The sequence below is a fragment of the Ochlerotatus camptorhynchus genome, unplaced genomic scaffold (assembly GCF_037179485.1).
Source record: "Ochlerotatus camptorhynchus isolate MF236.1 unplaced genomic scaffold, CSIRO-AGI_Acam_v1.1 ptg000182l, whole genome shotgun sequence".
NCBI classification, from domain to species: domain Eukaryota; kingdom Metazoa; phylum Arthropoda; class Insecta; order Diptera; family Culicidae; genus Ochlerotatus; species Ochlerotatus camptorhynchus.
The window spans coordinates 1,631,870-1,652,787 of NW_027040672.1; the positions used below are offsets into that span (position 1 = coordinate 1,631,870).

The window sequence follows — 20,918 nt, forward strand, 5'->3', positions numbered from 1 at the left end:
GTTATTAACGAAAGAGAAAGTCGACGAAGAGAATCGATCAATGTTACTTAGGACCTAATGCAATGTTCAGCTTGAATTATTGTGTCTATGTTTATCATTCAAATTTTGTTTGAAAATAAGAGAGAGCGGAGAACAGGAGCGTCAATCTCGTGAGCTACTGATCTCCGAAGCTTTTCGGAAAAGCTTATTTTCTCAACACTCAGTGGAAGGAGGCGAATGGTCGTCACAGAAAGAAGGGATAACAAGAAATATCCGTTTTTAAAGAAAATTACAATTCCACCTACATGTTTATGCGACACAACTTTATTGACAACTTAATAGCAGCTTTTATCGTTTCCAATAAGTTCTGTAACTAAATTATTATTATCGTCTTGAGCTAAACCATTGAACTATCGATGTCTCATGTAGTAATCAATAACAGTGGAAAAGGCAGCAAAACCAGCTGCTCCTACAACTCCAGCCTTGACGCCAGCTGAAACCAAAAAAAAAAAGGTTTTCGATTACATTTATCTTAACCACATTCCAAAGCGAACTTTTACCTCTCAACCCAATTAACCCACCCGTGACACCTCCAGCATATGTGCCATTTTTCCAATCTGAGACACCACGTTTCTAAAAAAAAATAAACGAAACGTTACACGATATAAGAAATAGATTTCCAACCAGCGACTGCATCCGTACCGATTCAATAACACATTCAACGGCAGCAAAAACGGCACCAATCACGGCAAAGTTTTTACCATACGAATGGGTGGCCTGTCGCATCTCCCGGAAGATCTCTCGGGCTGTCTGTTGCTTTTCGGCGGCCAGCGGGTCCGAAATGTTTGGATTCACCGAGGAACTGAACAATCCAATAGCGGCCCCCAAACCATATCCTAAAACGCAGCTCATCAGCGATTTGAACGCGCAACTTTCGAATGCCGCTTCTACCATCTTCTCCTCATTGGTTTTAATTTGCACAGCCCCGTAGGTCCTTGGAATTATGATGTTTTCGCGAAACCTATAAAATCATCGTGGGTTAGTTTCATGAAATTTAAGAACTGGCACCGCACCTGGTGTTATTGCCAATAAAGTGCTTCGCAATTTCATCCAAATCAGCAATGGGAAAGAATACTCCGGCGGCTTTTGATGCATCTGTTTTTGGCTTCTCATCGGGGTTCGGCGGTTTTGGCAGCATAGTCGACATGGTTACTGTTTGGAGATGGTTTTTCCTTCTGGATTTGTAGAACAATGAACACTGATCTATTTAGAATATTCAACAATTACGATGATAACATCTGAACTTTTCACATGCTTCAACGATTTGAACTTTTACGCAATCGAACAAATTCGATTCTCCTTGGAACATCAACAAATAACACCACAGTGTGACAGTTGCTGAAGTTGGGATTGACAGATGAGATGTTTCGGAGAAAACCAGCCCAAGTCCAAAGTACCTTACACACCTGAGTAGTGCGGAGCTGATGAGTGATGCGGAGTCGATCAATTTCAATTTCAAAGTTATTTTGCTTTGAAAATATTATGTTTCAACACCGCTCACAAAATGGTGGCTTTTTTTCAGAGCAAAAATGTGAACGAACTCGTTCGTGTCTTTCTCATTATTTGTTTATATTATCGTTTCAGTAGAAAACCGGAAAATCCCACACGCGCCAATTGAATTTACTCTCGTTCTGTACGTTAAACATAACGTCGGACATAGTGCGCTGTATTCACACAATGATGCGCTATTCAGCGCACTATGTCCGACGTTATGTTTAACGTACAGAACGAGGGTAAAATCGAATGTCGTGTGTGGGATTTTCCGATGTCCAACTTGAACGACAATATAGCTGCTTGATTGTACCAATATGTTGTAAATTTCGGAATAAACTATAAATTTTTATCAAGTAAGAAACTGACCCGCATAAATAATAACCATAAGATGCGCCTAACCACTAATTCGAGATATCATCCCAACTTTATGTGGTATGGTCACACCATCTAAGATATCGTCAGTATATGGTACCCGTTTATTAGGGGAGTCAAACGATCGAATATGCTTTTCATGCATTCCCACAGGTCCGTTTATTTTGATGTTTCTTTGTTGAGGATGTTTACAATCATTAGTGATTATTGCAAAGAATTGATCGTACTTTTTCATTGGTATGAATATATTGGGCCAGCCACTTGTTTTCTTACTTTACAATTTAATTTAAAGATTTAATTTTGAGTGTTAAACGGATTCTATAACATTCCCCAGAAAACCATTCCCCCGAAAACCATTCCCCAGAATCTCATTCCCCAGAATGCACCATTCCCCAGAAAACCATTCCCCAGAATGTACCATTGCCCAGAAAAGTTTGCCATGTATTAGATTGACTATTTTTGTTTATTATAGTCACTCCTGGAATCGCGTATATAAAAAGAAGGGAATATTCCCTTCTTTGAATATGTAAAAGAGAACAACATTCAACATTCGTTGAATATATGATAAGGAAGGGAATATAACTGTAGAGTCCCTCCAGGAGGCAACAATCAAATTCACCAGAAGGAACACTTTCGGAACACGCCAATAAAACTCGTTTAACCACTTTAACTTTAACAGACCGTTTTATTCACTACCAGTCGCAACAATCGTTCATCGGCTTCTGCCTCAATAAATCTCCCTTACACCGAGGCGCTCGTTTGTCGTCGTCCGTTCTCTCTCACTCTCTTTGATTCTCCCGCTCGATATACATAGGTCTCTTCCGGGGGTGGAGAATGGTTGCCATATTTACGTTTATCAACTCTACATCCCTTTTCTACTCTAACAAAAAAAAATAAAAAAAAATAAACGTAGCTTCCTCCTCTACTGCTTGTTTATGCTGTATTATTAATATATCGTGCCGGCAACTTCTTCTCGCGCTTTGGACGGCTTAAAATGTCACGTTCTTCAACTTCATCGTGCAATCGCTTGTTCGGTGTCGAGTTTATCTTCAACGCTGGTGACACTTCAGGAGGATCCTCAGTGTGCTTTGTTCCCGTGGTCGAATCGCTCATCGCTACAGCTGATCCCATCTTTGGTGTATTCGAATGGTCACTAGACTGGAATTTTTTTGAAGTGGACTGATCGAGTTCAGTGTCAATCACCGATGGCCACTTTTTTAGATGAGAAACAGAGCGGCGGTACAAAACTCCTTCTTTGTTTGTGACAATCGCATCATTTCCACTCTTTTTGACCACCGTAAACTTGTCTAGTTTAAACTTAGATTCGAGTTTTCCGGTTTCATAATTTTTCAACATAACATCATCTCCAACGTCGATCTCTGACGGTTTTGCGTGTCTTCGATGGTCCGCGTAAAGCTTTCCCTTCATCTTCTTGATCACGTCATTATCCCGAGCTTCTTCATCCCGACTCCAATATGGCTCGGTTCTCAGAGATGGAAGAAGATCTTTAACCGGTCTACCGGTCATCAGTTCCATTGGTGCTTTACCCGTTACCGAATGAGGTGTTGTGTTGTATGCATATACATAGTCCCGGATCGCTTTGCGCCAATCTGCATTAATTGCTTTAGCAATGCGCAAGGTTCGCAAAATGCCTTGATTCTGCCTTTCCACTAGGCCATTCATTTGTGGCCAATATGGGATCGTACGTATTAGCCGGATATTTTTCCTTGCGCAGTAATTAGAGAACTCTTCGCTGGAAAAAGGTGGCCCATTATCGCTTCGAATTGTCTCCGGGTATGTCTGCTCTAGGAAAATGGCTTCAAGGACATCGATTGTCTTAACTGCGTTAGTGCCCTTCATCTCAATAACCTTAAGGAAGCGGCTGTAGTAGTCGACGGTTACAAGGAACGTTGCACACTCTTTGGCCGTGAAGAAATCAATTGCAATTTCTTGCCATGCTCGATCTGGCATTTCCTTTCGCAACATGGGTTCCGGTGGGCCTTGTGAGCTAACTGCTGCGCATCCAGCACACTCTTGAATGTAGTCCGCGACATCTCGGTCCATGTACGGCCACCACACTTTTTCCCTAAGAATCCGCCGCATGGTGACTACTCCTGGGTGTCCACGATGAGCTATTGCCAATGCTTTCCTCCGTAGGTTTGACGGAAGGACAATCCTATCGTCTCTCACTACGATGCCGTCAATGATACCCAATTCTTTTGAAAAAGCTTGGTAGCGGAAAAGATCCGATGGCCAGTCCTGGCTATGGATTGCCTTTATTACTGCACTCAGGACCTCATCCCGACTCGTTTCGCTTCTAATTTCCTGCAAACCGATGGCTGTTGAACCCTCTCCTAGTGCACACAGATAATGCTCAGAGCTTTCGTCGAAGGGTAGCTCTGATTGTTCGCATAATCTCGAAAGGATGTCTGAAATGTTGGTAGATCCTGGAATGTGCTTCACACAAAAATCGTACGGCTGGAGACGCAACGCCCATCCTTCAGCCCTTGAACAAGCACGCTTGCCTTGCTGATGCTTTCCTTCAAAGATGTATTCCAATGTTTTGTGGTCAGTAAATATTGTAAAACGGGTACCAAACAAATATGGATAGAATTTTTCGACAGCCCACACAACGGCTAACGCTTCGCGCTGCGTTTGTGGGTACACTCTCTCCGTTTTGGTTAAACCTTTTGAAGCAAAACTTATGATTCTCGGTGCCTTTCCATTACTCCGCTGGGTGAGAACTGCCCCTAGACCCACCGGGGAGGCATCTACGTACAGCTCCGTCTGATCCTTCGGATCGAAAAATCCTAATCTGCGGACCGTGTTCGATAACTCATTTCTCAGATCGTCAAAAGCCTTCTGCTGATCCTCGCCAAAGATGTCAACGTCACCTCTGATAAATTGACGCAACGCCTCAGTTCGTGTTGACAAATGCGGGATAAATTGGCCGACAAAGTTGATTAGCCCGAGAAAACTACGAACTTCTTCCTTAGTATCCGGTTTTCGGAAATTTTGGATAGCGGAGATCTTCTCGTCCGACGGGCTGATTCCTGCTGCGCTTACTTTAAATCCCAAGATCTCAAGCTCGGCTACTCCAATCAAACATTTAGCTTCATTTAACATTGCATTATTCTCTTTCAGAACGCTCAACACCTCCTGAAGCCGTCCGTCATGCTCTTCCTTAGTTCGTCCCGATACGACTACATCATCGATATAAACTATGACACCTTCAATGCCAGCTAACATCTCTGACATCACTCGCTGGAAAATCTCCGGCGCACAATTGATGCCGAACATCAATCGTTTAAATCTCATTAATCCTCTGCTTGTCATAAAGGTAGTGATTCCGCGAGATTCTGGGTGCAACTCAATATGGTGGAATGCAGATGTGATGTCAAGTTTCGAAAAGACAGTTGATCCTCGAAGTTTATTTAGGAAAGTATCGATCATCGGAAGCGGATAGTGTTCACGCTGTATCGCTTCATTGGGATACTTCATGTTGATACACAACCTGATATCATCCTTTCCTTTCGGGACCACAACCAAGGGCGATATCCATTCCGGAGGTCCCACAACTGGTTCTATCACATCACTGCGCAACATTTGCAATATCTTTTCATCTACCTTCTCTTCCATTGCGACAGGGATTCTTAAGTACGCAATTTTTCTCGGGGGGATACGACTGTCGATTGATAATTTTACTTCAACATTCGGAAACTTCGGAAAGGCTTCATTTTTAATCTCAATGTTTTGAACCTCAAGGCCTAATTTCAAGACTTTAAGGTCCTCCGCCGTTCTTCTACTTAGGAGTGATTTTTGAGACTTTTCGATGACAAAAAATTCAGCATAATTTTTTGGTTTGGATTCATTTACCGAAATCCACGCCTCAAATATTGCAACAACGCGTAATGGCTCTTGGCTTGCATATGCCAGAAATTTGCGGTCACATTGAAACCTTTTCTTAAAAAGGGTCGCATTGGCATTTACACACAGCAAAAAAAATGTAATATCGATCAACGTAATTCAAGCTGATGTATGAAATAATGATGTAATAGCAAAAAGTAGATACAATATTACATCAATGGATGTAATTTTGTTCGCAAAATCGATGTACATCGTACAATGTGATATTACACAACCGATGGATTGACCTGGTTGCATCAGTTTCGATGTAATATTCAACAACTTTTTTTGCTGTGCAAGTTCGTTCCATACTTGCTCAGTGACGGTATTGATAGCTGCCCCTGAGTCTATTAAGAATTCGACTGGATGTTGATCGATTTTGCATGTAATATTTCCTTCATTTTTCGGGCTTATCTAAGGAAATGAGAAAGAAGTTTCAAACCTGCTTTAATTTCATTTTAGTTTAATTTTTTTTCACCTCATCGTCCTGAGAGACGGTTCAATTCCACAAAATAAGTTTATTAATTCAGTCATGTGAGTAGATGGCAAATAGGATAGGTAATACAAATTAAAAAGTGTACATTTTCATTACAAGAGACCAAAAAAAAATAAAGGAAAACAGATGAAATCATTCTACCTTCATTGATCCTTCCGACATCGGGTGACGACGTGATGGCTCCTCATTGCTACTATATCCTTCTCGCAAGGAATTCGCTTCGATATCGGCACGTTTCCAGGTACTACGGGATTTGAACTGCGTCTTCCGTCCTCTTGTACACTTTCTGGCGAAATGTCCCTTAACTCCACAATTGTTGCATCGTGAACTTCGGGCAACACAACCTTGTGAATCCCTGTCATGTTTCCAAGAACCGCAACGATCACATTCCACTCGAGAGCGATTACCTGTATTCCAAGGCTTCTCACGTTTAAACGTCGGCGATCCAAACGATCCTTGTTTGGATTGAGGTTTTCGATCCCACATCTGCTTTACTGCGGAAATACTGGGAGCCTCGGGATCAAGCTTGAACCGATGTATTTTCTCTTTTTGCTTCATCAAGATTTCTCTATTGATGGCGTAGTTCGTCAGCTCATCTAGGCCCATAACGTCCTCGAGACCTTTGTCCTTGACTCTATCATCCCGAGCACCCATTGTTACTTGCTGTAAAATCTCTTTCTCCTCACGATCCCGGAAGTCACATCGGGTGGCCTGCATGCGAAGCTTGAGGATGAATTGATTGAACGACTCATCGGGGGATTGCTTCAGCGAACGAAAGACTTCGAGCTCGACTCTCTCATTACGTTTACCAACGAAAAAGTTGTTCAAACGTTTGACGGCGTTATCGTATTCGGGAGTTTCTTGTGGAGCAAACGGAACTTTTGCTGGCTCCGGATGAATCTCACCGGACACTGGCCGCAGGTTATAATAAATACGCTGAAGGCCTCGACCACCTCGAGCAAGCATGAGGACCAGTCGTTCATGTTGACTGTTTACTTGTTTTAGTTCCAGAAAGAGCTCAAACGCTCTCAGCCACTCTTCCCATTCTCGTCGAAGATCCGAAGCGTCAACGGCATCGTTGAATGGTTCCAATGAGCAATGCTTGTCAAAGTCCATCTGAAATAACCATAAACGTTGTCCCATTAATGGATCATGTTTTACAAGGTACTGTTTCCGTGAAGTGCAAATGAGATGATCGATTTGGAATAAATTTTCACACTGAAATAACGACCTAAAATGTCTCACTTCTTGATAATATCCACAATTCATCTCCCTACTGATTTGTGTAGGATGTTGTAGAACAATCGATTAACTTTGTTTTGCTCTGTCTTCCCCGTCCGCACGATATCACACAGTCTGCTCTTCATCACGTACACTTCATCCTGCACCTAATCAGGCATCTTTTCCCCACATCAGAGTGTGCTTCGGTCTTCCACTAGGCTCGCATCATCAGGGCAATACTAGGCAACGCATACTGACCGTTTCGGTCTTCACCCGTGCTCGCATCTTTTTGTGTTTGTGTGCGCTTCGGTCTTCAGCCGGGCCCGCATCTTTTTTTTTGTTGGTGTGCGCTTCGGTCTTCAGCCGGGCTCGCATCTTTTTGTGTTGGTGTGCGCTTCGGTCTTCAGCCGGGCTCGCATCTTTTGTGTTCGTGAGCGCTACGGTTTACCACCGGACTCGCATCATCTTGTATTTGTGTGTGTATGCGCCTTATGCACTAGTGATTCTGCCATTTTACCTTTACCACACTCACTTCATACCTTCACGGCTTTTCAAATTGCACTTTGAAACGAGAGAAAAAATTCTACCATCACTCAATTTAAGAAAATTGACACAACTTAACCCCAGTACTCATACACTCCGTTTTCATACGACAACAAAATAGCTGCTGCTCTTCCCTACGTCCGAAACTGCGTCGTGTCAACTTAAACATGTCAAATACATAAAAAAAAATCTCCATCCATTTTATTCATTAAATCCTACTTACTTTGATTAATCCGTTCGGCTGCGCCAAATTGTAGAGTCCCTCCAGGAGGCAACAATCAAATTCACCAGAAGGAACACTTTCGGAACACGCCAATAAAACTCGTTTAACCACTTTAACTTTAACAGACCGTTTTATTCACTACCAGTCGCAACAATCGTTCATCGGCTTCTGCCTCAATAAATCTCCCTTACACCGAGGCGCTCGTTTGTCGTCGTCCGTTCTCTCTCAGGCCGACAACATAGTAGAAGCGATTCGAAGCGATTCGATTCGTTGGCAATAAGCGGAGCGCTTGCGTGAAAGCACCCTCTATGAGCGTTCTATGGGAATCGCCCAAACCAGCCATAGTGAAAGCGATGCGAAGAGGTGTAAAGCGTTCAGCAAAGCGACAGAGCTGTTCGTGTTGTGTTTTGACGCCTTCGAACGCAAGTGGACTGATTCTAGTGAGGAAAAATGGACACATAACAAATTTGAACAAATATTTTGCACTGCGCGCGCGACTGTAATGTTTTCAAAAACGCTTTCACTATGTCATAGGTTGCTTCGCTTGCCGCTGCATTTCGCTTTGCCAATTGCTATCGCATCGAATCGCTTCGAATCGCTTCTACTATGTTGTCGGCCTCACTCTCTTTGATTCTCCCGCTCGATATACATAGGTCTCTTCCGGGGGTGGAGAATGGTTGCCATATTTACGTTTATCAACTCTACAATAACCAAATATAACCTTCTTTGAAAATATTACAAAAGGAAATAATTAATTCTTTGGATATACGATAAAGAAGGGAATATTCCCTTCTTTTTATATAAAAGGAAAATATATAATCAATAGTTTTTCGCAAGGGATTCGGGGTAATGCCATAGAGGTAACTCTAAGACCACTGGGTCCCGAAGAAAATCATCATTATTTTTGGCTCACTCAGTACCAGAACAACGGTCCCAAGCAGTCCCAAGCTATTTCACTCACCCCTGCATGTTCTGCATGAATCCACACACCCCTGATGTTATCTGTCAAACTTTCATAGCGAATCAAAACAAACATAGTGTAGTAATAGAATTTCAACTAGAATAGGGTACGTTAATCGTTTGCTTGGGACCAATAGGCTACTAAAGTGGTGAGCCAATTTAAAATCGTTAGTTTCGTATTGATTGTTGGTAATGCCCATTCGGGATAATAACGTGTGAAATAATATTATAAATATGTAATTGGTAGTTCAAAGTTCCATGCACCGATTTTTTAATCCATCACGATAATCGCTTCATCTCAGGTCGAACAATTTTTCGATAAAGCCTAGTATACAGATCGAAGCGAAACGAAATTTGAAGCACGTGAAAAATCATGAAATTTCGCTAGCGAAAAAGATTGTGAAAAATGTGTGTGGCACATTTTCCAGTTTCCTTTTTTCGCAGTTTACAGTTCATGTGAAACGAAATCGAACAGTTTACACCTCCGGTGAAGTGAAAATCAGACAGATACGCTCTCCCGAAACGTCAACTTTTCGCTTAGCTGCTGCTGCATGCGCGAAAAAAAAAATAAACGTAAGCGAAAAAGATGCGATCCACAAAATTAGATTTCGCTGGATCGTATCTGTTTACAGTTCAAAGCGAAGTGAAAAATTTGCCAATTGCGTTTTTCACGCAGGTGAAAAATTTAGTATTTTGTATTAGGTTTTCGCTTTGCTTCGATCTCTATACAGGCCTTAAGCACGCAGGAAAAAATATTTTAAACGTAATAATATTTGACGTAAAATCAATAAGAATTTCATTTTGTTTTGGCTGCAAAAAGAAATTATTATTGTTTCAACAATCCAGTATTGTTGTTCCATAAAACCCCATGGATTGTTAAATCAAAAAGAAAATCTTTTCGAATTTACACGGAGAAAAAATACTACCCAAAAGTTGAGTTCTTTTTACTTAATATTGACTTCAGCCTCTCACTTGCACTCGTTATTGTTGTCAGAAAAGGAACAAGAGATTCGACCCAACGATATAGTTCAGCCCAATAAGCTACTTCTGAGTAAAATGCATATTCTCAAATTTACGTGAATTAAACTTAATTTTAGGTAGAATATACTTAAGAGTAGGTAATTTTTTTTGCTGGTGTTAAATGGAAACTACTATATGCGATTTACTCAAATTTGGGTTATTGGGCTGAACCCCGGAATTGAGGGAAAAGTACTTAATTTTGGGTAGTTTTTCATCTCCGTGTACAAGAGCTTTCATGGTTATCTTCTTCTTCTTTCCTTTATTTAACGTCGGTCTCTGTTCCGCAATCTAGTACCAATCACCGACGGACATCGATTGCCATCCATTGACGGCAATCGAATGTGCAGGAAGGCAGCTCCCACATCTGCGTAGGATATCGCACCCATTCAACACACATGGGCCGGGACCAACGGCTTTACTTCCCTTCCGAAGGAAGACGTGACCAACGATCTTTATACCTCAGAAAAATCCCACCGACCTCGGCTGGGATTGAACCCAGACCCATCGGGGTGTTAGAAAGCAGTCACGCTTACCACTACACCACCGGCGCCGGCTTTCATGGTTATGACGTAAGTTGTCAAATTTGGCAGCTGGGTCACCAACAAAATATGTTTGTTTTTAAAAGACATTTATTGTTGATTCAATCATATTTATTTTATGAAGTATGACAATTAATCATGTTTTGTTGTCTTTGACATCATCCACATCCAGAGGGCCAGTCACTTTCGAATGTATATGGGAATGGTAGGAAACCATTTGGAAATGCATGAAAATTTCCAGTTTTTATTCATTATCGTCTTTATGGGCAGTTTTAGATGCACAAAAATTGCACGAGTACATTACTATGGTGATAAGGTAAACACTCGTTTATTTGTTTCCTTCTGTGAAAGCATATTTAGTCACAAATTGTGGATTTTCTGATATTCTCTGGATTCTCTGATATACTGCAAAAATGATTTTCCTACCACTGAAGGGGCGACATCTCTCGGATCTTCAGTATAGCTACTACTCAAATCATATTATTAATTCACGCGATTATTTTTATGTTTTGTTTTCTTTTTGCAGCAGAATATCAGGGCTATCTGAGGCATAAAATCACTGATCTCGCCATCCTTCGGAAGGGAAGTAAACCCTAATAAAAAATAACCATAAACGAACGATAACCCAAATCATTGAACTATTCCACAAATGGTTTGGATGATACCCAGAACACGTCGTTAAGCAAATTAACCATACAATTTTTATTAGGGAAGCCGTAGGTTCCCGGTTCATGAGTTGATATGTCGATAAGTAAGGTCCAGGTGTGGGAGCTGTCTGCCTGGCGTCGGTAGCATTGGTACACGGCGAATGAGAACGACTCAAATTTGAGTTTAGTTCACTCATAATCGCCAAAAGTGCAGGAACTCAGCGATGAGTTAATTTGCCTCATGTTTTCCCAGGTTTTTCTAGGATTTTCCAGGGAAAAATTCCTGAATTTGAGCAAAGTAAAGATTGGATTCACTTAGTCTATTGGTACTATTCCGAGACTGAATAAAATTTTCGTCAATTTCCTCATTTTCCGGCAGATTTTTTAGGTTTTCCACAGGAAACCATGGGACAAATTTTACTCATCGCTGAGTTCCTGCACTTTTGGCGATTATGAGTGAACTAAACTCAAATTTGAGTCGTTCTCATTCGCCGTGTACATTTTTGTCCGGGTGAAAACGAGGGAATGGCCGGTAGTTATTTTTGCATTCATGCGTTGCGCCCGGGGAGTGAACACAACAAATAAATGCTAAATTAAAACTAACTATTGTTGGCTTACCCGAAAAAAAAATTACAGTGAAATTTTCAGTGGAAACAATGCTCTAACATTAATATTTATTGTCGACAATAAAAATGATTGTTATAATGTTGTACTCTTCCGAAAACGGCAAAACTGCTACCTAGCTGTACAATGATTGTACATAATAAAATGTTGTTACAATGATTTTTATCGTATTTTTCATTTATTTTATTGTTAACATGATTCGATCATGAACATTAATGAACAACTCTATTACAATAAAAATTGTTGTTACATTAAATATTGGTGTATTTTCATTGTGGGTTACTTCACGAACAATAAAAATAAAACTGATTGTCAGCAACACTGCCAATGTAATAGTCCATTTTATGAAATGACATTAGCTGGTTTGCCTGCCAGAATTTGATGATATTGATATTGCTTCTCACAGCCGTTAGGTAACCGCCTCCTGCAGTTCATTCATGAGTTGAACCAGAAACTTCTCATAAAATGCTCTATTAAGATAGGCGCTGCTCGTATGGCTCTGGCTTTGACAGTTCGTTTGGCTCAAAACCAGGCAGTCTGCGTCCGCTCATATCTTATCCTAGACCCTCTCTAAAGCTTAATGGATACCTTTTCCGTGCAGTCAATAATCATACAATAATAATAAAAAATTCCACCACTTGAAGATGTCAAGAAGGAACTCTCATGTGGAAGCATATTTCATGGGCGATTCTCTCCAGTAGAATGCATTAACTTATCAACGACGCTCAACCATCAAGGAGACGTGACCTAGAGAGATTGAGTACAGGGGAGTTGGCCTCCATTTCTCACAAGTTCCGGATCGAATCTCAATCCATAACCAGTAAAAAAAGGACCACCCGTAACAGACAGACCCACCCCCCACTTCCCTTCCCGGGGCAATGTTTTATTATTTCGATTTATTTTTAAAGTCGATAAAGTAGATCTGTCAAACCAACACATACACTCTAAAGTACACTGTTATTTTTTTAATCAATAAATTCGCCAACCAACAGTAAAATAACAATAATATATAATGTTATTGAAAAAAAATTGTATGGGAAAATCACGAAAATTTCATTGTTAAGATACTTAACAACCCCCCTTTTTTATTGTAAATTTTCCATTTACCATGAAATTTATTGTTTTGTACAACATAAATCAAGGTAAATTTATTGTAGACGTAACAATATAAATCATTGTTAAGACAATAATTTTCGTCTTATTGTTACATTGTTTTTTAATGTATTTTTGTTGTTATTTTTTTTCGGGTAATAATAGAATATTGTTATTTTAACGATAGTTGCAGTTTAAAGTGGCTTATTAAAACAAAAAGAATCCTATTTTGAATTTATATGAATAAGTATTATTGAAACAACAAAATGCAATATAATTTCAACCGGAATTTTTTGTTTAAATACAATCAAAGTTTTTTTTTGGTTCAATGCAAACAATTTTCTGTCCGTGAGGTTTAACAATTTCCGACTGGTTGAATTGGATTGCCTAATAAACCCTTTGACTTTTTAAATGATGAACGACGTGCTCGAAAACTTGAAGGTTGTCATTTTCTAAAGAGTTATAAAATGGTTTGGAATTGATAAATACATAGTTCTATAAAAGTAAACGTAGTGTATTATCAATAGCAAGCAAAAAGAAAAGTGAAAATTACTAATGTCATCATCTTTTCTGGGGAATGGTACATTCTGGGGAATGCTTTTCTGGGGAATGGTGCATTCTGGGGAATGGTTTTCTGGGTTAAACGTAATACTTTTTCTTTCGAACGAATCTGTTTAAGAGACGTTGGTTTTAGCTCTGATCGTTCACTGCACTGAGGGCACTGAGGCAAAAGAACGTAAGAATTCTATAAGAACCACATGAATTTTAGGATCAAGAAATCGGTATGAATTTCAATGTTTTGCCTTATAAAAAATAATAACGCGGAGCAGACCGGAACCGAACCATGGGCATTGAGATAACGGGTCCTGTGTCTGAACCACTGTGTTAACGCTTGGGAAAATTGAATTACTAAACCCGCATAAACGCGAACCATAACTTGACCTTACCAAAAATTAATAAAAATAGTGTATAATCCCTGCTAAACTTTATCTGAAATGGTTATGGAACTTTTCATGGACGTTTGTGTGATAAAGTTTTAACCTTATGTTTTATATTTTGTTTATGTTCATGATATTTCTGAAAACACTTTCATGGCTATTCAAAGGAGACTTCTAAGGGAATTCTGAAAATCTCAAAATGCCCCTGAGAGAATCTCTAGGATTTCTATTACTCTCCTTAGAATTTCCTTGAAAATTTCTTCAGAATATCCTGGAACGCTGCTCAGAATTTATTTGGAAACATTATCAAAATTCCAAGTAAATTTATACTTTTTTGGAACCCTTCCGGAAATTCCCTTGAAGCACTCCTCTGATTTATTGATTAATTTAATATCAATATACTTAGGGTGCCCATTTAACCTCCACTCCACCATCCTTACCGAAATTCCTGCCTGGAAGCTAGGTAACGGGGTACGTTAGTGGAATGTGATATTGTATTACGGAAAGAAGGTGCTCTTCGTGAGTAAATAATGGAATACACACATCAATAATTCACTTAACAATATCATACCAACACACTAAACCGACCCTCTATCAGTACTTTTCGATGAACGAATCCAGAAAACTATTCTTGTTGATCAGCTTCGTGGTGCACACGAGAAATTCGACATTGTTCTCGTCCTGCTGCGCCAGGAAACGCAAGGCGGAGATCTCGGCAAACGTGCATCCACCGATGAAGAACACCACAATTACCCGAGGAATGTCCGACTGGGAAATCTCCGAGGTAAATGAACCTCGCCGGCTGTTGAGGGCCGTTGCCGGTTGAAAATCTTCGAACGTTGGCCCGGGAAGACTGGATAGAACATCGTTCAGCGATTGCCATCCGTTCGGTTTTAGGTGTTGCTCAACGATCCGCACGGAGAGCGGAGCGTAAATGCTGTGCACGTAGGTAATGTCCTTGGGTGACACTTCCTCGGGGTGCTCTGCCGTCAGATTGAAAGTTTTCCTGAGAACTGTGTATGTTCTGGTACCTGTTTGTGCTTTTAATAAACCGGCTTTCTCCAGATTGCCGATGGTCAGGAGAACTTGCAAGCCGTAAACCTGGACGAGCTCACGTTTGTAGTAGTCCAGTACTTTGGGCTTCAACCCGGAACCAGCTATGGATTGCATGCACATTAGTCGGAGGACGTTTCGTAGCGGTGCCTGTTTGGCAATTAAATCTTCGATGAACGGATTCGGTTTATCTATATCCGAGCATATCATGAACTCTTGTTCGCATCCCAACTCATCCAGGAAATTGTCCGATGAGATGATTTCCTTGACACGTTCTGCTATTTTTGTGTGAGTCGCTAGAGATTGTTCGTTGGCTTTTATATCTGGCAGACGTTCTACGAATTTCTTCAACTCTTGAATTGATTTCTCTCCGTGATTTTCATTAGCTGTGGAGCGGATCGATTTGGCTAGTCTGGACAGCACAGCTCCTACCGCGTTGAAATGCTTATCACGCAATTTGGCATACAGCTGTTCCTTCGAATTCAGAATAAACTTAATTTTTTCGGTGTTCTTTTCCATTGAGAATCCTTCCCCAGAGCTGAACTTTTCTGCCGGAAGATTGACAGTCGTATTATTAATCCCGAAAATCTCATCGATTAAACCTTCGTATGTGAGTTGTGTGGCGAGAACGCTCATCAGATCGATGGATCGATCCAATATAATCATCTGGTCGATGACACCTTTGTCGTTGTTCGGAATGGCTTCGTCCTCATTAGTCATGGTTTTAGTCAGTTCCCAAACACGTTGAGCACAGCTACCCTTGCCGTAAACCTTGGGGATCCGACCGTACAGCTTTTGCAACGCTAGAAGCGCACACGCGGATTGGTGCAAGCAAGAAGTGTCGCGGTCCAAGTATAGATCCCTTTAAATAAAAGAATAATAGTCTCGACGCAGTGTTAAATTATCAATGTACATTACTTGTAGGCATCTTTCAGTTCCATCGAAAGTAGATCATTGTCAAATGGGAAAAAGTCACATTTGAATTCTCCTATGTGAGCTAGGCTTCCTTGAACACCTTTAACCTGCAGACGCTTCTCACAGAGGAATGATCTTTTGGGCACAAAATAGAGATGATATTCCTTTCTTGATACTGAAAAAAGGAAAGAGCTGAAAATGGTTCAAACTACTAATAATTGAAATTGTAACACACTCTTCTTCTTCTTTTCCTCCTCGTGGATATTGTTTGCAATGTAATCCATCAGGGTTTGATTCGGCCGGGTTATGAAGATGATATTCTTCACATCGATGTCGGCCATTGGTTCCGCACTTAGCGCATACATTTTCGTCACATTATGTTCCTCGAGAAAAGTGTACCGTGCCACCAGTCCTACTGGACCTCCCAGAGATTCGTCCCATAATATCGCCTGTGGGTATATATTAAATTTATTAATTAGAATACGCCCCAAATTGCCCATGTTGCAGGAAACCTACCTTAGTTCCTTCGCAGCGATCTAGAATTTCTACAAGCTCCCGAATAGCTGATTCTTGTAGTAGCTGAACGTTGGCTCGCCCTCCGGCTAGATGAGTATACATTTTTAGAATCGAATCGAGGTTCTAGTAGCCAAATTTTCGCTTTTTTAAATTAATTACAGACTTAATATAAAAACAAAGATGAATCATAAAAATTGATTTTTGTTGTGATCCTCGAAGAAGAAAGTGACGTTCGCGATTGTTATGACACAAGTTGAGCAACGATGGGCTAACGTGGCGTACCTTGCGTTGTGATAAGAACATTCAGCCGTGATTACAAAATATTGTTAGCACAAACACGCCTGCCGCATTCAACTCAAATCTACACAGAGTTCTCTACCACCGTTAGTATCACAAACGAAGTGACAGACGACTAACTGGCGAAGAAATCCATTAAAATAATGTGGTTCACTGTAATTGGCAAATCAAAGTTGGCACTTGTGGAGAATAGAAGAACTATGAAAGTGATGATGGTTTCAAAATTTTCCACGGGGAGGTACACGAGTGCAATCTTAAAATGCTTTTATTTTGCAAATGGAGCATATTATTTAAATCTGGTTACTGCTACAGTGGTAGACTCAGTGGTATGTCTACACATAAAAATCTGAAAAGAAATTATTTTTTCTATAGTATATGTCTTTTGAGTACCCGCATAAACGCGAACCATAAATTGACCTTACCTAAAATGGTTAAAAATTGTTTATAATCCCTGCTAAACTTTAACTGAAATGGTTATGGAACTTTACATGAACGTTTAATGATAAAGTTTCAACCTTATGTATTATGGTTTTTTGGAACTGGACCTTACAAATAATGGGTTGTTAAGAACCATTACCGTTCCAAATTCTTGTTTTCTCCATACATTTTCGGAAAGAGAACTATATTAGGACCTTTTAACTTATGGTTTGAGAACTTTAATGGTAATAGTTATGGTAGTCAGTAAGGTCCACGAATGGTTTTGTAACATCGATCAACTTTATGTGGAATATATCGCGAATTGGTTGCCTGTAATTTACAGATTACCAATTCACGATATATTCCACGTAAAGTTGAGCGATAATACAAAACCATTAATGGACCTTACTGACTACCATAACCATTACCATTAATGTTCTCAAATCATAAGTAAAAACGTTCTTATATAGTTCTCTTTCTGAAAATGTATGGAGAAAACAAGAATTTGGAATGGTAATGGTTCTTAACAACCCATTATTTGTAAGGTCCAGTTCCAAAAAACCATAATACATAAGGTTGAAACTTTATCATTAAACGTTCATGTAAAGTTCCATAACCATTTCAGTTAAAGTTTAGCAGGGATTATAAACAATTTTTAACCATTTTAGGTAAGGTCAATTTATGGTTCGCGTTTATGCGGGTAGTCCTTTAGTTTTCTACTAACGTAACATTAACCAAATTTAAATAAAATGCTCAATTTGCAAAATAATAGCATTTTAAGATTGCACTCGTATACCTCACCGTGTAAAATTTGGAAACCATCATCACTCTCATAGTTCTTCTATTCTCCACGAGTGCCAACTTTAATTTGCCAATAGAATTTTCTTGGAAGCTTGTGCCATCATCCACCAGATGAGTTAGTTTTTTTGTTTTGATTTGAACAAAGATGATTTTGTGTACAATGATTCTTTGACAGTGTGCAAAGAGTGTATCATTTTGTCATTTTTTTATGCATTTCAGTTTTGAGTAGAGTGAAAGAGATAGAACCAAAACATTCTAATACATTTGGTGAAAATGCTAGTACAATCCAGTAGTAGTGTTGCCATGTGGTACAATCCAGTAGTAGTGGTGTTGCCATGTGGTACACTGAAAAATTGAAATAGCAGGTTAGTCACCAAAGTTTTCGAGCCGCTCCGTCTGTCATTTCGTTTGTGCTAATACTAACCACACACGAAGTGACAGACGGAGCGGCTCGAAAACTTTGGTGACTAACCTGCTATTTCAATTTTCCAGTGTACCACATGGCAACACTACTACTACTGGATTGTACCACATGGCAACACTACTACCACAAACGAAGTGACAGACGGAGCGGCTCGAAAACTTTGGTGACTAACCTCCCGCATAAACAATAACCATAAGAAGCGCCTAACAACCAATTCGGGATATAATCCCAACTTTATGTGGTATGGACGTACCATCTATGATATCGTTAGTGTATGGTACCCGTTTATTAGGGCTGCTATTGCAATTTTTCAGTGTACCACATGGCAACACCACTACTACTAGATTGTACCAACAATCAATACGAAACTAACGATTTTAAATTGGCTCACTACTTGACTAGCCTATTGGTCCCAAGCAAACGATTAACGTACCCCATTCTAGTCGAAATTCTACTACTACACAATGTTTGTTTTGATTCGCTATGAAAGTTTGACAGATAAAATGAGGGGTTAGTGGATTTTCCTATGTTTCGAGGGGTGAATCGATTAGCTTGGGACCGAAGAGAGTACCAGAGCTGAGCCAAAAAGTTGAGCATTTTATTTCGGGACCTTCTAGTCTTAGAGTTACCTCTATGATTGTACCACATGGCAACACTACTACTGGATTGTACTAGCATTTTCACCAAATGTATTAGAATGTTTTGGTTCTATCTCTTTCACTCTACTCAAAACTAAAATGCATAAAAAAATGACAAAATGATACACTCTTTGCACACTGTCAAAGAATCATTGTACACAAAATCAGCTTTGTTCAAATCAAAACAAAAAAACTAACCCATCTGGTGGATGATGGCACAAGCTTCCAAGAAAATTCTATTACAGCGAACCACATTATTTTAATTGATTTCTTCGCCAATTAGTCGTCTGTCACTTCGTTTGTGGTATTAGTGAGAAGTTTCACTAATACATGCATTTGACTGGTTGAAAATAAAAAAAAACAAACCGCTTTCAAGTCGAACACTTTGACAGCTGATTTCGTGGTTGAAAATAATAAACAAATCGATTTTACACGGCTACGCTAGCTAGGTGTGTTAGCACAAACGAAGTGACAGACGACTAACTGGTGAAGAAATCAATTAAAATAATGTGGTTCGCTGTAATAGAATTTTCTTAGAAGCTTGTGCCATCAGCCATTAGATGGGCTAGTATTTTTGTTTTGATTTGAACATAGTTGATTTTGTGTGCAATATGATCTTTGACAGTGTGCAAAGAGTGTATCATTTTGTCATTTTTTTATGCATTTCAGTTTAGAGTAGAGTGAAGGAGATAGAACCAAAATAGTCTAGTACATTTAGTGTTGCCATGTGGTACAATCCATTAGTAGTGTTGCCATGTGGTACAATCCAGTAGTAGTGGTGTTACACTGAAAAAATGCAATAGCAGGTGCGTCACCAAAGTTTTCAAGCCGCTCCGTCTGTCACTTCGTTTGTGGTATTAGCAACAATCAATACGAAACTAACGATTTTAAATTGGCTCACCACTTTAGTAACCTATTGGTCCCAAGCAAACGATTAACGTATCCTATTCTAGTTGAAATTCTATTACTACACTATGTTTGTTTTGATTCGCTATGAAAGTTTGACAGATAACATCAGGGGTGTGTGGATTCATGCAGAACATGCAGGGGTGAGTGAAATAGCTTGGGACTGCTTGGGACCGTTGTTCTGGTACTGAGTGAGCCAAAAATAATAATGATTTTCTTTGGGACCCAGTGGTCTTAGAGTTACCTCTATGGTATTAGTGAGATCTTGCGTCGAGAAGTCAATATACAAGAACTTCACCCAGGCGACGATGGAGTCACTCGCGTCGTTACAGTACGGACATCAACCGGTTCGATGAAACGTCCGGTAGCAAAATTGTGTTTACAAAACGTCAAGTGCGTCGAGAGGAGTTCTTTTCTTTCTTTATTTTCAGAAGTTTCCCCGGTAACTTCAGGATGGGTGAGAATGTTTGCGAGCAACAAGAAACACAGCGGATGCAGCCAATTAAAACGCACTGACTGGGATTTAGGTACTCCACGGTGCTACCAACAATCAATACGAAACTATCGATTTTAAATTGGCTCACTACTTGACTAGCCTATTGGTCCCAAGCAAATCGATTAACGTACCCCATTCTAGTCAAAATTCTAGTACAACACAATGTTTGTTTTGATTCGCTATGAAAGTTTGACAGATAAAATGAGGGGTTCGTGGATTTTCATATGTTTCGAGGGGTGCATCGACTAGCTTGGGACCGAAGATAGTACCAGAGCTGAGCCAAAAAGTTGAGCACGTTTCTTCGGGACCTTCTGGTCTTAGAGTTACCTCTATGGTGCTAC

General features: G+C 40.0%; 2 protein-coding genes across 2 annotated transcripts; both read right to left on the bottom strand.

Moving 5' to 3' along the window:
* Positions 1-327: 327 nt before the first annotated feature.
* LOC135701984 (mitochondrial import inner membrane translocase subunit Tim22) lies at positions 328-1,317 on the bottom strand. Its single transcript, XM_065222927.1, has 4 exons — positions 1,053-1,317; positions 682-1,000; positions 540-612; positions 328-472 (listed from the first exon to the last, which is right to left on the bottom strand). Exons 1-4 carry the CDS (start codon positions 1,184-1,186, stop codon positions 390-392), a joined length of 609 nt encoding a protein of 202 aa, XP_065078999.1. The 5' UTR covers positions 1,187-1,317; the 3' UTR covers positions 328-389.
* A 13,323-nt stretch (positions 1,318-14,640) lies between these two features.
* On the bottom strand, positions 14,641-16,798 carry car (vacuolar protein sorting-associated protein 33A). Its single transcript, XM_065222929.1, has 4 exons — positions 16,599-16,798; positions 16,318-16,531; positions 16,086-16,257; positions 14,641-16,029 (listed from the first exon to the last, which is right to left on the bottom strand). The coding sequence occupies exons 1-4, from the start codon at positions 16,698-16,700 to the stop codon at positions 14,709-14,711; spliced, it is 1,809 nt and encodes a 602-aa protein (XP_065079001.1). The 5' UTR covers positions 16,701-16,798; the 3' UTR covers positions 14,641-14,708.
* Between the last annotated feature and the right edge of the window lie 4,120 nt (positions 16,799-20,918).

Coding starts and splice junctions, on each gene's coding strand:
- LOC135701984 (XM_065222927.1), bottom strand. CDS start 1,186: ATGTCGACTATGCTGCCAAAACCGCCGAACCCCGATGAGAAGCCAAAA. Junction 1,001..1,052: donor TTTATTGGCAATAACACCAG/GTGCGGTGCCAG, acceptor ATGATTTTATAG/GTTTCGCGAAAACATCATAA. Junction 613..681: donor TTGAATGTGTTATTGAATCG/GTACGGATGCAG, acceptor ATTTTTTTTTAG/AAACGTGGTGTCTCAGATTG.
- car (XM_065222929.1), bottom strand. CDS start 16,700: ATGTATACTCATCTAGCCGGAGGGCGAGCCAACGTTCAGCTACTACAA. Junction 16,258..16,317: donor GGAGGAAAAGAAGAAGAAGA/GTGTGTTACAAT, acceptor TCCTTTTTTCAG/TATCAAGAAAGGAATATCAT. Junction 16,030..16,085: donor GAACTGAAAGATGCCTACAA/GTAATGTACATT, acceptor TTTTATTTAAAG/GGATCTATACTTGGACCGCG.